The sequence below is a fragment of the Rhinoraja longicauda genome, chromosome 27 (assembly GCF_053455715.1).
Source record: "Rhinoraja longicauda isolate Sanriku21f chromosome 27, sRhiLon1.1, whole genome shotgun sequence".
In the NCBI taxonomy this organism is placed as follows: Eukaryota; Metazoa; Chordata; class Chondrichthyes; order Rajiformes; family Arhynchobatidae; genus Rhinoraja; species Rhinoraja longicauda.
This window is the reverse complement of record NC_135979.1, coordinates 25,112,741-25,134,914: the sequence shown is the minus strand read 5'-3', so window position 1 is coordinate 25,134,914 and position 22,174 is coordinate 25,112,741. Positions and strand designations below refer to the sequence as shown.

Here is a 22,174-nt window from a genome sequence, read left to right as displayed (position 1 = left end):
CGTTTCGGGTCGAGACCCTTCTTCAGACTGATGCTAGGGGAGGGGGCGGGACAAAGATAGGATGTAGTCGGAGACAGGAAGACAGTGGGAGAATTGGGAAGGGGGAGGGGATAGATAGGGAAAGCAGGGACTACCTGAAGTTAGAGAAGTCAATGTTCATACCACTGGGGTGTAAACTGTCCTAGCGAAATATGAGGTGCTGTTCCTCTAATTTGCGCTGGGCCTCAGTCTGACAATGGAGGAGGCCCAGGACAGAAAGGTCAGATTGGGAGTGGGAGGGGGGAGTTGAAGTGCTGAGCCACTGGGAGATCAGGTTGGTTCAGGCGGACTCTTAAATGCCATTATCATTTCAAATACATTTATTAGTTCTCCTTTAATCGACCCTGCTTGCGACATCCTTCTAAACTTGGCAAGCACTCACCTAAAACCATCTGCATAATTAGATCATTTTCTAAATGCTTCTAAACAGCAAGCATTGGGTTAACTGGCCAGATTTCCTGCTCTCTGTTCCCATCTTTTCTTGTGCAGGAATGCCACATTTGCGGTTTGGAACCATTGGAATATTGGAACCATTCCAGAATCAAGTGAAGATCACAACCAATGCATCCATGATATTTAATGCTTCTTTTAGCACCCTGGGATAGAGACCTTCACATCAAGGAGATCACAAATAGTTTACTCAGTTCCTTTTCTTTTGTGACAACAACAGTTTGGATTCTTCCCCCCTGTTTGCCTCTGGGTTCCTGTTATTATTGGGACTTTTCCAGTGGCCCAGTCGTTCAGAAAATACATTCAAAATCACTGGGTGGGCATTAGATTCCCCAAAACACTGACTTTATGCAATAGATATTGGAATCTATCTATATGCAAGTGGAAACGTAATTACACCAGTTTTCCCCAAGTTTAACCTGTCTTAGATGAAGGGATGAAACGTACCATTAGCAAATTTGCGGATGACACAAAGCTGGGTGGACGTGTGAACTGTGAGGAGGATGCTATGAGGATGCAGGGTGGCTTGGACAGGTTGTGTGAGTGGGCAGATGCATGGCAGATGCAGTTTAATGTGGATAAATGTGCGGTTATCCACTTTGGTGGAAAGAACAGGAAGGCAGATTATTATCTGAATGGTGTCAAGTTAGGAAATGGGGAAATACAAAGAGATCTGGGTGTCCTTGCTCATCAGTCACTTAAAGTTAGCATGCAGGTACAGCAGGCAGTGAAGAAAGCTAATGGTATGTTGGCCTTTATGACAAGAGGAGTTGAATATAGGAGCAAAGAGATCCTTCTGCAGTTGTACAGGGCCCTAGTGAGACTGCACCTGGAGTACTGTGTGCAGTTTTGGTCTCCAAATTTGAGCGAAGGACATTCTTGCTATTGAGGGCGTGCAGCATAGTTTCACAAGGTTAATTCCTGGAATGGCGGGACTGTCATATGTTGAAAGACTGGAGTGACTAGGCTTGTATACACTGGAATTTAGAAGGATGAGAGGGGATCTTATCGAAACATATAAGATTATTAAGGGATTGGACACGTTAGAGGCAGAAATGACACCCTTTGGGGGGTCTTGCTTCTTAATCCATTTACTATATCCTTAAAGGGTTTCCCACAGGAGCGAGAATCTCACCAGGAATTAATCTGGGTCTCCTCCAGTAATTTGGTGAGGCGATCTAACAAGGGCACCAGCAGATGCTCCAGGTTGAACTGTGGCTGGAACATTTCGGTCAGACACTTCATCATGCTGGCTTCACAGCAGAAGAGCTTCCCGGTCGGAGTCACAATGTACGGGATGAAGGTGTAGTTACCACTGGAGTCCTGGAAGAGAGAGAGGGAGAGAGAGGGAGAGAGAAAGAGAGAGAGAGGCTCAAACAATTATAACACCATCCGTGGCAACATCCAGTGAAAGACATTCAAAACCGCCCCGTCAGAGAACTATGCTCGGAAACAACTGTGTTATGTGGAACACAGCCATCAGTCGGACATGATTTAGATATAGATCAAAGCTCTTGTTCTGCTGACGATAGTTAATAGTTCTACACAGCTCTGGTAGATTTAAGTAGAAACATGGAACTGCAGATGCTGATTAATACACAAAAAGACACAAAGTGCTGAAGTAATTTGGCGGGTCGGACAGCAACTCTGGAGAACATGAATAGGTGAAGTTTCGGACCTTTCTTCAATCAGTTTGAAGAGGAGTATGTTCTCCAGAGATGCTGCCTGTACGTTTATCTGTAAGGAAAGGTTAGACAAATCTGGATTGCTTTCTCCAGAAAGTTAGAATTTGAGGGGAGACCTGATAGAAGTATATAAAACTGAGAGGCATAGGTAGGGTAGACAGTCAGAACCTTCCCCCCCAAGGTGGAAACATGAAATACTAGAGGGCATAGCTTTTAAATGAGAGGGACAATGTTTAAAAGAGATGTTTGGTACAACGTTTTTTGCACAGAGGGTGGTGGGTGCCTGGAGCACACTGCCAGGGTTGGTGGTGGAGGCAGATACGATAGTGGCATTTAAGAGACTTTGGGACAGGTATATGGATATGCAGGGAGTAGAGGGATAGAGATTATGTGCAGGTCGGTCAGAGATGGTCTTGGCATCATGTTCGGCACAGACATTGTAGGCCGAAGGTGCCTGTTCTTGTGCTGTACTGTTCTGTGTTCTACAAGCAGCATGTAAGAATCCTCACTCAGAAAGGGAGGTCATTTGATGTGTAGTTTACTCGCTGGATTACGGGGCTGATTAAACTGTAGCGTAGACTCTCTTACCTGCAGCCTGGACTCTCTCACCTGCAGTGACTGCAGCGTGGACTCTCTCACCTGCAGTGACTGCAGCGTGCACTCTCTCACCTGCAGTGACTGTAGCGTAGACTCTCTTACCTGCAGCGTGGGCTCTCTTACCTGCAGTGGCTGCAGCGTGCACTCTCTCACCTGCAGTGACTGTAGCGTAGACTCTCTTACCTGCAGCGTGGGCTCTCTTACCTGCAGTGGCTGCAGCGTGGACTCTCTCACCTGCAGTGACTGCAGTCTGGGCTCTTACCTGCAGTGACTGTAGCGTGGGCTCTCTTACCTGCAGTGACTGCAGCGTGGACTCTCTCACCTGCAGTGACTGCAGTCTGGGCTCTTACCTGCAGTGACTGTAGCGTGGGCTCTCTTACCTGCAGTGACTGCAGCGTGGCGATGTTGCTGTCGTTGCAAAGGATCACGTCGTTTGTCATGCTGAAGCTCTCCCGGACACCAAGGTGATAGAAGAGTGATGAGTGGTAGTACGGGTCGGTCAACTCCACCACTGCAACATCTGGAAACAGCAGCACTGTTAATGGAGCGCCCCAGAAACCACCAGGCAAGGGTATGTTTAATTGTCATGTGTACCAGCAACGGAATAATCAAATTCTTATTTGCTGCAGCCTAACATGCCCATGGATGTAGAACATAAGAACAGCACAAAAACAGGCCCTGCAGACCACAATGTCCGTGCCAAACATGATGCCGTTAAACTAAGCTGTCTGCAGGTGATCTATAGCCCACCCTTCCCTGCACATCCATGTGCCTGTCTAAAAGCCTCTCAAACACCACTATTGTATCTGCCCCCAGTACCAGCCCTGGCACTGCGTTCCAGGCACCCACCAGCATCTGTGTAAAACGAAAACTGGCCTGGCACATCTCCTTTAAACTTTGCCCCTCTCACCTGAATGCTGTGCCCTCTTAGTCTTTGACACGGGGGGAAAAAAAGGTTCCGACTGTCTAACACACAAATAAATACACAATAATCAATAATACAGTAAATTAATCATCAGTAATACTGGGCAACCAGACCATAATAGTGCAAAACCAAAATCTGTAAGGTCCGGAATAGATCATGGTTGGTTAAGGTCAAGCCTGGACTCTGCCTTGTGACATGAAGTGAGAATAGACAATAGACAATAGGTGCAGGAGGAGGCCATTCGGCCCTTCGAGCCAGCACCGCCATTCAATGTGATCGTGGCTGATCATTCTCAATGAATGAAAATGAATTGTTAATAAATTAATGGAAGTATTATTGATTGATAAACCCCAACAATTCATGAAACGTTAATTTCTGCCACATTCTTCACCTTGTGTAAAATCATGGTGGAATGCTGCCAGAAGTTTGCCCATTTAGTCTCCATCCCTGGCACAGTGAGATGGCACGAGCAAGCCAAAGGGATAAGCCTTTAAAAACCAAGCCCAATTTGCTGGCAAGGCCATTCAAACCAGTGCGTTTAGAGTTCGACGAGCTGACACACTTCAAAAAACAATCCCATCTGATTCACCGCAAAAACAAGGTCATTGGATGCAAAGCCACCAGGCCAAAGGAGTTTGTGAATTTGGAATGGTGTTACTATGTTGAGGAATCAGAAGCTGTAGCAGAGGCAATTTAATGTTGTTTTTACATATAAAATAGTACAACATGTTAGAGTCATTTCTCAAACGGGATGTTAATTACTACATTTAACTAACATTTATTGAGGAAATAACGCATATTACAAGGAAGAAAACCCGATAGAAGTATATAAAATTGTGAGAGGCACAGATAGGGTAGACAATCAGAATCTTTTTCCCCAGGGTGGAAATGTCAAAGAGTGGAGGACATAGCTTGCAGTCGAACTGGCAAACATAGTGAGAAGGCCAACGTTTAAAGGAGATATGCAGGTCGTGTTTTACACAGAGGGTGGTGGGTGCCTGTAATATGGTGGTGGGGGTAGATATCATAGCAGCATTTAAGAGGTTTTTAGACAAGCACATGGATCTTCAGGGAATGGAGAGATACTGATCATGCGCGTACAATGTGATTAGTGTAACTTGGCATCATTTTCGACATGGATATTGTAGGCCAAGGGCCTGTTCTTGTGCTGTACCGTTCTATCTTCACAAGTTCAAATCTTGCATCTGAAATGTTGCCATGTTAAACTCTGTAGTTAGTGATACAAAATTATTTGAACCACAGTATTTAATAACAACCAGGAGGAATGCAACTTTGGAATGAATTATGTCATTAATCAACTCTGAAGGAGACCCAGACAAAAATCCCAGTTAGTTATCCATTAAGTTATTGCCAGCTGGCTGCGTGGTAAGGCATGATTTGTGATTGCATACAGATCAAACTAAAAAAACAGCAGATGGTGGAAATCTGAAATAAAACAGAAAAAGTCTGAAGCATTCAGCAGATCAGGCAGCGTCTCTGGAGAAAAGGTTAAAGCTTCCAGTCGAAGATTGCTCATCGGTTTGCCATGAGCGTTTGATGTCACTGGTCCTCTACTCATGGAGTTTAGAAGATGAGGGGGGACCTCTTGAAACTAATCGAATAGTGAAAGGCCTGGATAGAGTGGATGTGGAGAGGATGTTTCCACTAGTGGTTGAGTCTAGGACTAGAGGTCAAAGCCTCAAAATTAAAGGACGTTTCTTTAGGAAGGAGATGATGAGGAATTTCTTTAGTGAGAGGGTGGTGAATCTGTGGAATTCATTGCCGCAGAACACTGTGGAGGCCACGTCAATGGATATTTTTAAGGCACAGATAGATTAATATGAGTGTCAGGGTTTATGGGGGAAGGCAGGAGAATGGGGTTAAGAGGGGAAGATAGATTAGCCATGATTGAATGGTGGAAAAGAGTTGATGGGCTGAATGGCCTAATTCTGCTCCTAGCACATGAATGGATCTGGGATGGCAGGACTTTCATATGAAGAAAGACTGGATAGACTAGGCTTATACTCGCTGGAATTTAGAAGACTGAGGGGGGATCTTATTGAAACATATAAAATTCTTAAGGGGTTGGAGAGGCTAGATGCGGGAAGATTGTTCCCGATGTTGGGGAAGTCCAGAACCAGGGGTCACAGCTTAAGGATAAGGGGAAAGTCTTTTAGGACCGAGATGAGAAAACATTTCTTTACACAGAGAGTGGTGAGTCTGTGGAATTCTCTGCCACAGAAGGTAGTTGAGGCCAGTTCATTGGCTATATTTAAGAGGGAGTTAGATGTGGCCCTTATGGCTAGAGGGATCAGGGGGTATGGAGAGAAGGCAGGTACAGGTTACTGAGCTGGATGATCAGCCATGATCATATTGATTGGCGGTGCAGGCTCGAAGGGCCGAATGGCCTACTCCTGCACCTATTTTCTATGTTTCTATGTTTCTATGAACTTATGGTTTAGCAGTAAACGTAAACCAATCCAGAAAATCTGACATCAACTATTTGAGTAAGACACAAAGTGCTGGAGTAACTCAGCGAATCAGGCAGCATCTGTGAAGGGAATGCACAGACAATATTTCTTCAGACTGATTGTGGTATGGGGGAGAGAAGTGGAAAATAGAGCTGGGGGCAGGACAAAGACTGTCAAGTCAAGTCAAGTCAATTTTATTTGTATAGCACATTTAAAAACAACCCACGTTGACCAAAGTGCTGTACATCAGTTCAGGTACTAAGAACGAACATACAATGGCACACAAACATAACAGCACATACATAAACTGGTCACAGCGCTCCCTCAGAGGGCCTCAAACGCCAGGGAGTAGGAATAGGTTTTGAGCCTGGACTTAAAGGAGTCGATGGAGGGGGCAGTTCTGATGGGGAGAGGGATGCTGTTCCACAGTCTAGGAGCTGCAACTGCAAAAGCGCAGTCACCCCTGAGCTTAAGCCTAGACCGCGGGATAGTCAGTAACCCCAAGTCGGCCGACCTGAGGGACCTGGAGATAGAGTGGTGGGTTAGAAGATTTTTGATATAGTGGGGGACAAGCCCGGGCTTTGTATGTGAATAGGAGGAGCTTGAAGTTGATTCTGTACCGTAATGGGAGCCAGTGGAGAGAGGCCAGAATCGGGGTGATGTGGTCCCCGTCAGGAGTCTCGCTGCGGCGTTTTGGACCAATTGCAGGCGGGACAGGGATGATTGGCTGATCCCAGTGTATAGGGAGTTGCAGTAGTCTAGGCGGGAGGAAATGAATACCTGTCCATGTTCTCCAGAGATGCTGCCTGACCTGCTGAGTTACTCCAGCACTCTGAAACATCACCTATCCATGTTCTCCAGAGATGCTGCCTGACCCGCTGAGTTACTCCAGCACTCTGTGAAACGTCACCTGTCCATGTTCTCCAGAGATGCTGCCTGACCCGTTGAGTTACTGCAGCACTCTGTGAAAGTCACCTGTCCATGTTCTCTGGAGATGCTGCCTGACCCGCTGAGCTACTGGAATCACCTGGACGTTCGTAGAGGAGCAGCAGCCAGACCAGCGAGTGAGTGGATTGGCTGAGACATCCTAATTAGTTGTGTGGATAGTTGACTTGAATAGATAAAATTCAGTTCAGGTCTCAGGGGAGCAGCCTGTTGGGAGCGGCCTTGGTGAGGGAAAGTGCGAGCCACTGGCTCAAGAGTCTTCAGCGAGGAGGCTGAGGCAAGGAGGCATTCGACTCCAACATCTTCCCCACTACCGATGCAAGGCTAACTGGTCTATAATTCCCCGTTTTCTCTCTCCCTCCTTTCTTAAAAAGTGGGGTTACATTGTCTACCCTCCAGTCCACAGGAAATGATCCAGAGTCGAGAGAACATTCAAAAATGATCACCAATGCATCCACGATTTCTAGGGCCACCTCCTTGAGTACTCTGGGATGCAGACCATCAGGCCCTGGGGATTCATCTGCCTTCAGTCCCAACAGTTTACCGAACACTATTTTCTGACTAACGTGAATTCCCTTCAGTTCCTCTCTGTCTAACTCAATGCTCTGCCTCATATTGACTAATCCTGCTCTCTATAATCCATCAACTGACCTATCTTGAGCGATGTCTTCAACATTGCAGTAACTGGCACACTTTGAAAGTCATATTTTTAAAATATCTAAATAAAAAGACACACATGGCACATGGCAAGTTTATCGACCACCTGGTCAGTGCATCAAACAGATCATTGAATATGGGTCACACTGCACAGAAATGGCACGTCAGGCCACCGGTCAGTGCAATCCTTTAGCCCATCTATACTAATTCCAGTTGCCAGATTAGGACCGTATGTTTTGCCTCTTTGGGCATCTCTCTAAATGCCTCTTAAACATTGTAATTGCATCTGATTCCACCACCTCCTCTGGCAGTATATCCCAGCTGTCCAGCAGGTCTGAGTATACATACTGAAAGAGAGACTTTTAGTCAAGTGTTCTGGGTGAACCTCCCCTGCATCCTTTCCAGAGCCTCCACATCCTTCTTGTAGTGAGGAGAGCGGAATTGCATGCAACACCAGATACAGCTTCTATCTAGGAAATAAAACTGCAGATGCTGGTTAAAACTGAAGGTGTACACAAAATGCTGGAGTAACTCAGCAGGTCAGGCAGCATCTCGGCTGAAACGTAACCCATTCCTTCTCTCTGCCTGACCCGCTGAGTTACTCCAGCATTTTGTGTCTACCCACAGCTTCTATCTACTTGTATTGTCAGGAAACCACGGACCTAGACCCCAATATACTTCTGGACATTAATGCTGATCAGGGTCTTGACATCAACCGTACATTTCCCCCTTAGATTTTCGAGGAATCAACTAAAGCAAAACATATAAAAACACACGTATCGGAGGTGCAGCGGGCCACTCGGTCACTCGAGCCTGCTCTGCCACTGAAGATGATCACCAGTGAGATGGCTGTAACCTCAACTCCACCTTCCACACACCCTGGTACCTGCTGGCTTATCGTGAATCTACTCACCTCTGACTTTAAAACATTCAAAGACTCTGCTTCCACAGTCCTTTGTAAACATGAGCTCCTACCCTCTGAGAGAAAAAGTCTGGTGTCTTAGATGAGATATCTTTTAATTGTAAACAGTGTCTTCCCCTCTCGATTCTAGATTCTCCCACCAGAGGAAACACCTCTACACTCACCCTCCCAACTCCTGCCGATTCTTAAGTTTCAATCAAGTCCTCTCTCACTCTCTAAACTAGAGTGGATAACAGCCTAGCCTGCCCAACCTTCGTTAAACAATGCGCCAATTCCAGGTATTCATCTCATAAACCTTCTCTGAACTGCATTAACAATCTTCCTTCAATGAGGAGATTAATACTGTACAGTGCGCAAATATCAACTTAACTATGCCCTACAAAACTAACACATGACCAGCCGGTTTAGTTTAGAGTTTAAACATACCGCATGGAAACAGATACTCCGTCCCACTGAACACTGGTCACCTGTTCACAGTAGTTCCATGTTATCCCACTTTCAAATCCACTCCCTGCACACTGGGGGCAATTTTACACAGCCCAATGGTTAAGCACAACGTCTGAAGAAGGGTCTCGACCTGAAACGTCACCCGTTCCTCCGCTACGGAGATGCTGCCTGTCCCCGCTGAGTTACTCCAGCTTTTTGTGTCCATCTTCGGTTAAGCACAGCGAATTTGAAATAGATTTTAGTCAGCTGCTTCTCAAAATAATGTTTCTGATTTTTGCCTAGAGCGCCCCAGATTAAGCAAAATCCCTGCTGATTCAAAGATTCGGGCTTTGCCGAACATTGTACTACCCGTGAACAACCAAACCAAGTTAAAGATGCTCATCTATTGCCTCACAGACAAGGTATTGAGAGTGATTTTCTCCAAGTTAAAGGTGTAGCCATGGGCACTCACTCACGTGAGCTCCAGCTCTGCCTGCCTTTACATTGGTCACATTGAACAGTCCTTGTAACACACATAACTGGCACCAGTCCCCAACTCTTACTCTGCCTCATCAATGACTGCATCGTGGCTGCCTCCTGCACCCGTGCAGAACTTGATTTAATTAACTTCACCACCAACCCACCCTGCCCGCAAATTCACCTGGACTATCTCTGCACCACTTCCCTCCCCTTTTTTGTAATAATAATAATAATGCATCACATTTGTATAGCGCTTTTCTAAAAACTCAAAGACGCTTTATAGGGTTTACTAAAACATAGAAGAAAAAAAGAAAAAAAAAAGTAAACGAACAGAAAAGGAAAAATAAGGTGAGGTGACGGTCAGTGGTTGAAGGCAGTGCTGAACAGGTGAGACTTCAGTGATGTTTTGAATGTGGTGAGTGAGGAGGAGTCTCTGACGGTTTGGGGTAGTGAGTTCCAGAGGGTGGGAGCAGCGATGGAGAAAGCCCTGTCCCCCCAGGATCTGAGTTTGGTCCGGATGGGGGGGGGACAGGAGGTTGGCAGCAGCAGAGCGGAGGGTGCAGGTGGGAGTGTGTCTGTGGAGGAGGTCAGTCAGGTAGGATGGGGCCAGGTTATGGAGGGCTTTGTAGGTCATGAGGAGGATTTTGTACTGGATTCTCTGGGGGATGGGGAGCCAGTGGAGCTTGTAAAGGACAGGGGTGATATGGTCACGGATCGGGGGAGACATCTCTCCGTCTCCATCTTTGCGGACAGACTATCGACTGATGTCAACTACAAACCTGCCCAACTCCCAGAGTTATCTGAACTATACTTCCTCTCACCCTGCCTCTGGCAAAGAGCCAACCCCTGCTCTCAACTCCTCCGACTCTGCCCGCATCTGCTGCCAAGAAGATGCCTCTCCATTCTCGGACACCCGAGATGGCCTCTTTCTTTAGTAAACATGGCGTTTCCCCACTGCTGCCATAGATGGATCCCTCACCTGGGTCCCCTCACTGGGCCAGTGTTCCCTTCTAGCACAGATGGATCGCTCCATGTCCCATAATCCTGCTCTTGCTTGCTCTGCCCCCAGATGGACTAAGGACAGTTTCCCCTGGCCGTCACCTTTCACCTCACCAGCCTCTGCATCCAACACATCGTCCAACATTCCCATCACCTCGAACGTGATCCCACCACCAGCCCCATCTTCCCATCTCCACACCTTTCTGCCTGCCTCCATAACTACTCTGAGACTGCTCCCTCCACAACTACTCTGTTCACTCATCCCTTCCCACCCAATGACCCCCCTCCCTGCGAACAGCAGATGTAATATTGTCCCCACACCTCCTCTCTCACTTCCATCTAGGGACACCAGCATTCATATCATATCATATCATCATATATATACAGCCGGAAACAGGCCTTTTCGGCCCTCCAAGTCCGTGCCGCCCAGTGATCCCCGCACATTAACACTATCCTACACCCACTAGGGACAATTTTTACATTTACCCAGCCAATTAACCTACATACCTGTACGTCTTTGGAGTGTGGGAGGAAACCGAAGATCTCGGAGAAAACCCACGCAGGTCACGGGGAGAACGTACAAACTCCTTACAGTGCAGCACCCGTAGTCAGGATCGAACCTGAGTCTCCGGCGCTGCATTCGCTGTAAAGCAGCAACTCTACCGCTGCGCTACCGTGCCGCCCAGGTGAGACAGAGATTCACGTGCATGTCCTCTAACCTCGCCGACTATGTCTGGCGTTCCCAACGTGGCCTCCTGTACATCGGCGAGACCACGCGGAGGCTCGATGACCGTTTCGCCGAACTCTTGCACTCGGTCCACCAAGTCCTACAGGATCTCCCGGTGGCAAACCAGTTTAACTCCCCTTCCCATTCCCATACTGACCTTTCTGTCCTGGGTCTCCACCATTGCCAGAGTGAGGCAAATTTGAAAAACAACACCTCACATTTTGTTTGGGTAGGTTACAACCTAACGGTATGAACAATGAATTCTCTAATTGTAATTAACCTCTCCACCATGCCCCTTCCTGCCCCACACCCCCTTTCCCTCCTACTCCTCCCCCCCCCCTTCCCTGTGCCCCACCTGAACTCACACCTATTTCTCCCCTTCCCTTCCATCTACATTCTTTCCTCTAGCGTTACAATTTACAACGCTTCAATCCTTTTGTCTCACATTGTTTTTTTCATCTCTGGCATTTCTCCAAACATCTACCTGTAAAAACTTCCCTTGCCTCTGATCACCTGTCATGCTTTGTCCTTTCACTCCTCTTTTCTAGCCCCCCCCCCCCCCCCCCAAATATCTACCCATGTTCCCCAGGGATGCTGCCTGACCCGCTGAGTTACTCTAACACTTTGTGTCTTTTTCTCTTGTAAACCACCATCTCCAGCTCCTTGCTTCCAGGTCTGAGAGATGATGGATCAGAAATTGCAGTTGGCAGCAAAAACCACTAATACAAATTAGCAAAAATATAACACCTGCATTTGTATTTAATGCTTCTAGCTTTTAACGTCCACAGTAACGTTTGATACAGCACTTCATTAAAGCCTCTTGAAATCTTGCGTATTCAGCAGTTGCCCTTCATTTCTTCAAAGGTTTTCTTCCAATTAACCGCTGGGAAGCTGCTGGAGGAACAGCAACCCATCATCCAGAACGGATCAGTTCCGATGTTAGGTCGGAGATACCAGACACTGCAGATGTGGGAGTCCTGAGCAGACCACAAAGTGCTGGAGGAACTCAGTCGATCAGGCAGCATCTGAGCAGGGAATGTACAAATGACGTTTCGGATTGGGACACTTTTTCAGACTGATCTCCAATCACCCCGGCTTTCCAGATTTCTCCCCACTATGTCATTCTCAAGACTGATCCCAACGCAAAATGTGTAGGAAAATAACTGCTGATGCTGGTACAAATGGAAGGTACCACAAAAAGCTGGAGTAACTCAGCGGGTCAGGCAGCATCTCAGGAGGGAAGGAATAACTCAGCAGGTCGGGCAGCATCTCAGGAGAGAAGGAATGGGTGGCATTTTGGGTCTCGACCCTTCTTCAGACTGATGTCAGGGGAGGGGATGGGACCGCACCCTCCCCTGACATCAGTCTGAAGAAGGGTCTCGACCTGAAACGTCGCCCATTCCTTCTCTCCTGAGATGCTGCCTGACCCGCTGAGTTATTCCTTCCCTCCTGAGATGCTGCCTGACCCGCTGAGTTACTCCAGCTTTTTGTGATACCTCCAACGCAAAATGTTGTCTGTCTATTCCTTCCGCAGAGGCTGCCGGACTTGCCGGACTTTCTCCAGCACTTTGGGTTTTGATCATAATTCCAGCACCCACAGTTCCTTGTGTCTCCAATGGAGAGTATTGGCTTTCATAAAGTCCCTCTGAATACCAAGTACCAAGCAGATCCCTGCCTGGAGACCTACCACCAGTGCAAACAAACTCTGAAGCAAGTGCAGAGACTTTATCCAAATTATCGTAACACCTTCAATATCTAAAATGGAACTGCACAGAAGCCACTGATTCAGTGAAAGCAAGTCTAGATTCAGGATGTGATAACGCATCACAATATTTGGAAACTATATGATTGCTTAAAAGGTGTCAGCTGTGTGTGTTCAATATCAGTCTGCTCAGAGATGAAAGCTGTTAATCAACTATTATTGTTATTGCAGGAAATGATCCCTTTGTGTGTTTCCCTTGTGTGCTTTGGATGCGTTTTAATTTGGAAGCGATTTAAATGGTATCATTCATTGGCTCATGACTGCAGCAGTTCGTAAAGTTTGGCAAATGTTTTGCGATCCTGAACCGTTTCATTAATTCATGTTTTTAAGTTCTCTGAAGGAACATTTTCTTTTCGTAATTTATTTTTGCATTTAGTCGTGCGAGACATTGTGATTGATTGAAAGGTACAGCATGGAAAAACAGGCCCTTCGGCCCACTGAGTCCATGCTGACCATCAATCACTTGTTCACACTAGTTCTCTGTGATCCCACTATCATATCCACTCCCTACACTCAAGGAGCAATTTTCAGAGGCCAATTAACCTAAAAACCTGCGTGTCCTTTTGGATGTGGGAGAAAACTGTAGCACCTGGAAAAAAACAACTCAGTCACAGGGAGAAAGTACAAACTCCACACAGACAGCACCCGGGGTCAGGATCAAATCCACGTCCCTGGCACCATGAGACAGCAGCTCTGCCAGCTGTGTCACTGTGCTATCCTGATGTAACTGGTGGCACAGTGATGCATGGTAAAGCTCCTGCTGTCTGGAGCTGTCTGTACAGAGTTTGTACGTTCTCCCCGTGACCTGCGTGCGTTTTCTCCGGGAGCTCCGGTTTCCTCCCACACTCCAAAGACATACAGTTTTGGAGGCTAATTGGCTTGGTAAAATTGTAAAAATTATCCTTGGCGTGTAGGATGTGTTAGTGTGCGGGGCTCACTGGGTGGCACGGATTCAGTGGCCGAGGGGCCTTTTTCGGCACTGAATATCTAAACTAAAAAGCTAAAATCTTTAATTGCAGGTACAGGCAGGCTTTTTTTGTCAACAAGGAACTTCTTGACAGCTGTGAAGAATTCTAAATTTTTTAAGAGATAAGGTGTAGCTTTGGAAAAGGTCAGATTTCAAAGTAATTGTTTCAGCCCTAAAGGTTTTCCCTGTCTCCAGCTCTTTATATTACAACAGATCTCAGTCAGAGAGTTGTGAATCTGTGGAATTCTCTGCCTCAGAAGGCAGTGGAGGCCAATTCTCTGAATGCATTCAAGAGAGAGCTAGATAGAGCTCTTAAGGATAGTGGAGTCAGGGGGTATGGGGAGAAGGCAGGAACGGGGTACTGATTGAGAATGATCAGCCATGATCACATTGAATGGCTGGCTCGAAGGGCCGAATGGCCTCCTCCTGCACCTAATGTCTATTGTCAGATCATGGTCGTTAATTTTCTCCAGCTTTTCTCAGTTATCCACCAGAACCCATGCAGCTGTGGAGATTTGCAGCAGACTGCATTTGTTTACAGGCAAGTAATCAGTCGCTCTGAGCCAAAGTTTCTTTCATGTGTCCTTTTGTCAGATCATAAATCATATCATATCATATATCTACAGCCGGAAACAGGCCTTTTCGGCCCTCCAAGTCCGTGCCGCCCAGTGATCCCCGTACATTAACACTATCCTACACCCACTAGGGACAATTTTTACATTTACCCAGCCAATTAACCTACATACCTGTACGTCTTTGGAGTTAATATCAATCTGAATTGAAATTGGGAAAAATAAAAGGACATGAATTACACGTTGGTCTTGTATAATTAGTTACTGCTATAAGTTATACAAGAATTTCCAATTCCGGGTAACATGAATTAAGAAATGACAAATGATGAAAAAACAGATTTAGCATGTTGGCATAGTTGAAGGTTTTACTCATTCTTAAGTTGAGAAAAAATTGAGTTAAAAATTGCAAAGAATTAATGTTTTTCTCTGGTGACAAATTAACTGCTAAACAGGGCCACGACAAATATAGCTTTTCTTTTAAAGGTCTTGAGGCATTAATGAACTGGAAACACAAAAGGTGGTGTAAGTAAATAACTGCAGATGCTGGTACAAATCGAACGTATTTATTCACAGTAACTCAGCGGGTCAGGCAGCATCTCAGGAGAGAAGGAATGGGTGACGTTTCGGGTCGAGACCCTTCTTCAAACACAAACTGTGTGGCAGGAGAACTGCTCTACATGTGTCATATGACAAGGCAATTTGAATTGAAGAATTTTCCTTCAAGAGCCTTGGTCTAAAGACATGCTGGATTATATGTTATTTTCCAAAACAAGTTCCAGCAAGAAAATGATCAAGTTTGGATCAGAAAAGAGAGTGCAGTCCAAAGAGCTACTGTATATGAAAGAATCGAGTTTTAACTGAATTGCAACAAAACCAGGAGGTTTTTACATTTGGAATGACATGTCATGGACGTGCCTTTCCTATCCGGTCGGTGCCTTTCCTCTGTGGTCTGTTTCCCACAATGTTCCAGCAGCTGGTGTGGAGAATGAAGGGTTTTGCAGCAAGCAATCAAGGTCGACGTGTAGAGGAAACATGGGAAGAGAAAAATATGCAATGCGAAGCCCAGAGCAGAACCTCTTGACTGTGGCCAGTTCTCCAAGAAACACTTTGATCAGGACAACCTAAATTTTGATCGGGGATGACCCAATAGGATGAAAAGATCGAAAAGGAAGATAGGAAATCAGGAGAACTGTAAAGGTTTGAATCATTGCACATGTTGATCAAACTGGGTAGTTACGGATGACGGCACCACACTTCATTGTCGCCCGAGCACTTGACTTAATCATCGGAACTATTCCAGTGCGTTATTTAGGGTGCCTGATTATGAATGAATGAATACGTTTATTGGCCAAGTATGTGCATAAACAAGGAATGTGCCTTGGTGCTCCGCTCACAAATGACAACACAAATTAAGAATAAAGCATAACCACATCAAAACAATAAGGGTATAACATTATGGTCTCAACATGTGGGTGAAAATAAAACAGAGCAAAAAAGAGACTACAGACTTTGGTTATTGAGTAGAACTACCACTCGTGGAAAAAAGCTGTTTTTATGTCTGGCTGTGGCTGCTTTGACAGTCCAGAGTCGCCTTCCAGAGGGAAGTGCTTCAAAGATTTTGTGGCCAGGGTGAGAGGGGTCAGAGATGATCTTGCCCGCTCGATTCCTGGCCCTTGCAGAGTATAGTTCATCAACGGGGAGAGCTAGAGGTAACAGCACTTAACCCACATATGCGCAAATTGGCCAGTGGTAACATGTGTTAAATAGAAACATAGGTGCAGGGGTAGGCCATTCAGCCCTTCGAGCCAGCACCGCCATTCAATATGATCATAGCTGATCATTTCATGTTCTCAAGGTGGAGAAAATGTTGAAATTAGGTACAAGACAAAAATGTTGAATAGGTAGATCATAGATCTATTCTATCTCTTTCTACATTCTATCTCAGTTCCACCCACTCCCCTGATATCAGTCTGAAGAAGGGTCTCGACCCAAAACGTTACCCATTCCTTCTCCAGAGATGTTGCCTGTCCCACTGAGTTAGACAATAGACAATAGACAATAGGTGCAGGAGTAGGCCAATCGGCCCTTCGAGCCAGCACAGCCATTCAATGTGATCATGGCTGATCATTCTCAATCAGTACCCTGTTCCTGCTTTCTCCCCATACCCCCTGACTCCGCTATCCTTAAGAGCTCTATCTAGCTCTCTCTTGAATGTATTCAGAGAATTGGCCTCCACTGCCCTCTGAGGCAGAGAATTCCACAGGTTCACAACTCTCTGACTAAAAAAGTTTTTCCTCATGTCAGTTCTAAATGGCCTACCCCTTATTCTTAAACTGTGGCCCCTGGTTCTGGACTCCCCCAACATTGGGAATATGTTTCCTGCCTCTAACGTGTCCAACCCCTTAATAATCTTATACGTTTCGATAAGATCCCCTCTCATCCTTCTAAATTCCAGTGTATACAAGCCTAGTCGCTCCAGTCTTTCAACATATGACAGCATTTTGTGTCTATCATAGATTTAAACATACAGTGGGTCAGGCGGCATCCGTGGAGGGAATGGACAAGTGGCTTTTCAGGTCGGGACCCTTCTTCAGATTGATTGTAGTAAGGGGAGGAATACTGGAAAAGAGAGATGAGGGCAGGGAAAAGCCTGGCAAATAATACTCCCGCTACCTCCTCTCCCTTTCCTGTGCCCACACTCCTTGCCACTCTGGTGTATGCACCCATTTCTGCCACTATCCTTACCTATTGTCTCCCACCTTTATACCTACACATCACCCTCTTCTCTCCTTATCTGACACCCTTTTGTTTCCATTCCACTGCCAGCCTTTGATACTTGCACCACATCTGCCAATCGAACCCCCCTCACCTGTATCCTGGCCTATTACGATCAGTCTGAACAATGGTCCTGACCCAAAACATTGCCGATACAGTCCCCCCGCAGATGCTGCCTGACCCGCTGAGTTTCTCCAGTACTTTGCGTTTCACTCAATATTGCAGCATCTGCAGTTCCTTGTGTGTAGTCTATACATTCATTGGTAGTGGTTAGAAAAGTTAAGGTATTCATTGGACTGGAATATTATCTACACACGGTAATAGTAATGATCAAGGTGTTACCAGGGAAATAAGAGCACGTCATACTTCTCTGGGTATATGTGATAAACACCTCATGCTAGCTGGGAGACAGCTAAAGGAAAACACAACTGTGTTTTAGACAGTTTAGGTGTTCAAGTCAATGGCGCCCAGAGTGAAATTAGTTGAGGTAGGACACGCAGACAATACATGAGTAAAGCGAAGCAAAGGAAAGGTGGCAACCACATAAACGAATCAAATAGAACTTGGTTGGAATTCAGCTTCATTTGTGATTAATGGGTAGAAGTGATAGGACAGGGAGGGTTTGCCAAGCCTCTGAAATGGGATACGTTTGTTCATAGACGAAGGACAAAACACAGACCATTAACCAAGACTTCCACAAGGAGGAATTACAGTACCACTGCCCTCAGCTGAGCAGCTTGAATATCTTGAAAATAAGTAAAATAAGTAAAATAAGACTGAAGAAAAGGCCCTAGTCAGTGCCAAGGTATGTCATTCTTCATGCATTTGATTGAAGTATCACAGCAGATAATATACCTGGCTTGTGTTACAGTACAGTGGTAAACAATGTCATTCTTTGTCAACCAATAAATCAGCTCTGCTTTTTGACGTTTCGGGTGACCTTTGAAGATAGTTGGAACTTTTCGTGATCAAATCCATCACTCACGCTGACAACTGCCCGAAACGGAACTCGACATGAAGGTGGGTCAGGTAGCTTTGGAACGCAGAACTGCGCCATCATTACAGTTATTGATTTCCTTGTGATATCATCCGACCTCACCTCTGCTGTTGAAATCCACAAAGTATCTCTGTTAACCAGGGACCTGTGCAATCCTCCCAATCTCCCCTTCTTTGCCGCCGTGCCCTAATTTGCAACATCCTTGCATCCTGTGCTGACACATTTGTGTCTGTCGAAGGGTCTCCGATGAAACCTCACCCACTCCTTCTCTCCAGTCATGCTGCCTGTCCTGCTGAGTTACACCGGCATTTTGTGTCTATCTGACACATCTACAGTTGTATACCATTAAAGCGACACCTACTTCACATAACAACGCAGAGAAATACTTCCCCCTCTTTCTTTCCTGTACCCCCCATCTCTGCTGCGCGCCCATTTTTCCCATCGTCTCCCACCTCGCCCCCAGTCTCCCTACTCCTTTCCCCATCTTTGTGCACTCATCTCCCATCCCCGAGTCATCCTTTTCCCTTTTACCCCCTTTTTGCTTTTCCCTTTTGCAAAAAAATGGTGAACACTGCCCAGTCCATCACGGCTACTGACCTCCCCACTATCGATGGGATCTACAGGAGTCACTGCCTCAAAAAGGCAGCCAGCATCATCAGAGACCCACATCCATCCTGGCCACACTCTCATTTCACCCCTGCCATCAGGAAGACCTTACAGGAGTCTGAAAACTGTAACATCCAGGTTCAGGAGCAGCTACTTCCCAACAACCATCAGGCAATTAAACACTACAAGTCGGGCAGCATCTCGGGAGAGAAGGAATGGGTGACGTTTCGGGTCGAGACACTTCTTCAACCCGAAACGTCACCCATTCCTTCTCTCCCCAGATGCTGCCCGACCTGCTGAGTTACTCCAGCATTTTGTGAATAAATACCTTCGATTTGTACCAGCATCTGCAGTTATTTTCTTATACTAATTAAACACTACAGCCTCCAAATAAGCTTCGAACCACATAGACGTGGGAGGCATTTTGACCGTGCATTAATATTGTCATGTCATCTCACTGTCATTCACCACCACTTTTCTAGCTTCCTTCCCCCTTTTACAATCAGTCTGAAGTGTCCCGACCCAAAACATTTTGTGAGCATTCCCTCCATTGATGCCACCTGGCCCGCTGAGTTCCTCCAACACTTTGTGTTTTGCTCAAAATTCTAGCATCTGCAGTTCGTTGAGTCTCCACCTTCTTTACAAAATTATTTGTCCTTTTTCCCCATGTGCTTCCAGACCTCTAGTCCGACAAATTTGGAGGACTCCAAGGGGTTGCTGGCTCGAAGGGCCAAATGGCCTCCTCCTGCACCTATTGTCTATTGACGTATTTGCAATTCTTAATTCTGACTTCCACACATTCCCAGATATAATAGCTCGGTTTTGGGCAGCGCTGAATGACCAGCGAGATTCAAAACACTGGAATTCTCCTCTTGGAGTCCTCCAAATTTCTTTCACCCTTTAAGATGTCGGCTGGTCACCACTAGCCAATATGCCAAGCTCAAAGCTGCAATATGGGGGAAGGGTGGAAATGTTGCTGTTCACCTTGCTGCCACAGTGTTCCAACAGACTACCGCATGGAGGTTTCACCCTCTGCACAGCAGTGACTGGGGGCTCCACCACCCCCTCCCCTCTATAACAGCAATTATGCAGGGTATCCAAGGTCGTGGAGAGTGGAGCTTTTGCCACCTCCATCTCACGGTAAGCTACTGCCACAAAAGTCATGCTTCTTTGCTTCAATATATGTTGTGCAAAAAAAATTGTAATGAGGAATAAGGCAGCAAGTTGGGTGTACCTGATAGAACACAAACAAACCTGCAAGAGGGGCAGTTGACAGAGCATGCAACATCCAGAAAACCAACGATAAAGCATCGACCAGTCAAAGGAGAAATTAGTAGAACATTGGCCCGGAGGAGAGGTAATAGGAAAATGTGCCAACTGATAGAGCTGGGGCCAGGCTGGCAGAACATGGGGCAATGGAACGGGGAACTGCTAGAATCTGGATCTGCAAGGGGGCATTTCAAAAAAGCTTACCAGTAAGGTGGAGGCAATGGGTAGTACATGGGGCACTTGGATGGGTACCAGGAATGTGGACCACGAAAGGGGGAAATTGGTAGAATGTACAAAAGGGGCAATTGGTAGGACATGGAGCATTAAGGAGGGGGAACAGGTAGAATTTGTAGCACAAAGAGGGGCAAGTGGCAGAACGTGCAGGAGGAAGAGGGGCAAGTGGCAGAATATGGGGCATTAAGAAGGGAACTCCATAGAACTAAAGGGGATAATTCGTACAACTTGTACCAGTAAGACAGGTAATCGGGGTGAATGTAGGGTATTGAACTGACAGAATATGTAGCAATGTGTAAAACTTGTTCAAGTAAGAGTAAGAACTTGAAGGAGTATCCCGAACCCGAATGCAACTGGCAGGACAGGGGAGGACAGGACAGGAGAGGGGAGGGGAGGACAGGACAGGAGAGGGGAGGGGAGGAGAGGGGAGGACAGGAGAGGAGAGGGGAGGAGAGGGGAGGGCAGGAGAGGGGAGGACAGGAGAGGACAGGAGAGGAGAGGGGAGGGGAGGGCAGGAGAGGGGAGGACAGGAGAGGACAGGAGAGGGGAGGACAGGGCGCTGACCTGCGTTGTAGAAGCAGTCCAGGGTTCCCGTCTCGCCCAGCACCAGGCGGCCGACGGGCACAGTGTGGAGCTCGGCGCCAGCATCCACACACGCCTCCCGGAGGCAGCGCAAGTGCGGGCTGTCCTCTGACTGCGGGCTCGCCGTCTCATTGACCACGTAGACGGCTTGGACCGCCCGGCTGCGGACCTTGGGGACGGGCAGGGCGCTGCGGCTGATGTCGATGGCCAGCGGGTCCTGCCAGTAACTGCCCGCCGACACCGATGGCGCCCGGCCGGCCGGGTCCGCACCGCCCACCGCACTGCCCCGCCGACTGGACCCCCGACTGGACCCGCGCTGCTCAACGCTCATCGCCCGCCTCGCCTCGCCTCGCCTCTCCCAGCAACTCCGCGCTGCCCGCACCGCGATCCTCACTCACACCTCTCCTCCCACGTACTCTCTCTCTCTCTCTCTCTCCTCCCTCCTCCCAATCACTCTCACTCTCACACACTCCCTTCTCTCTCCTCCCACTGTCCCTCCCTCCTCCCACTCTCCCTCCCACTCTCTCTCCCTCCCTCCCACTCTCTCTCCCTCCCTCCCACTCTCTCTCCCTCCCTCCCACTCTCTCTCCCTCCCTCCCACTCTCTCTCCCTCCCCTCCCACTCTCTCTCCCTCCCTCCCTTCCTCCCACTCTCTCTCCCTCCCCTCCCTCCCTCCCTCCTCCCCCCCTCCCTCCTCCTCCCCCCCTCCCTCCCTCCCTCCTCCCACTGTCCCAGGTGCGGCTCTTGCACCGCCCCCTGTCCCAGGAGGGGAAGGCAGTGGGATACTTGGCCGCACCCCTCTCTCAACACATCCTGCAGCCTCTCACCCTACCAGCCCTTCAACCCACCCAGCACGCTAAACCCTCTCACCCTCTACTCCGTCCCTCCCCTCAACCCATTCTCCACCCACATCCCCTCCCCCACCCTCAATAGCCTATCCAGTGCTGTGAACCCCATCATCAACCCTCCTTCCTTAATGCACCCCTCAACCCCCCTCAACCCATCAAGGTCCTGCACGAACCCTCACCCGCAAACCCCTCCCGCAACGCACCCTTCACCACAACCCTTCCCGCAGCTCCCCAGAGTC

General features: G+C 47.4%; 1 protein-coding gene across 1 annotated transcript in view; it reads right to left on the bottom strand.

Annotated features, from left to right (window-relative positions):
* Positions 1-21,478, bottom strand: part of LOC144606898 (mitogen-activated protein kinase kinase kinase 5-like) — a 135,809-nt gene extending 114,331 nt beyond the window's left edge. The window contains exons 1-3 of the mRNA XM_078423371.1: positions 21,070-21,478; positions 3,152-3,291; positions 1,625-1,812 (exon numbers count right to left, since the gene is read on the bottom strand). Of these exons, the coding sequence (XP_078279497.1) occupies positions 1,625-1,812; positions 3,152-3,291; positions 21,070-21,418 (677 nt within the window). The 5' untranslated portion in view covers positions 21,419-21,478. The remainder of the gene's footprint in view (positions 1-1,624; positions 1,813-3,151; positions 3,292-21,069) is intronic.
* Positions 21,479-22,174: the final 696 nt, after the last annotated feature.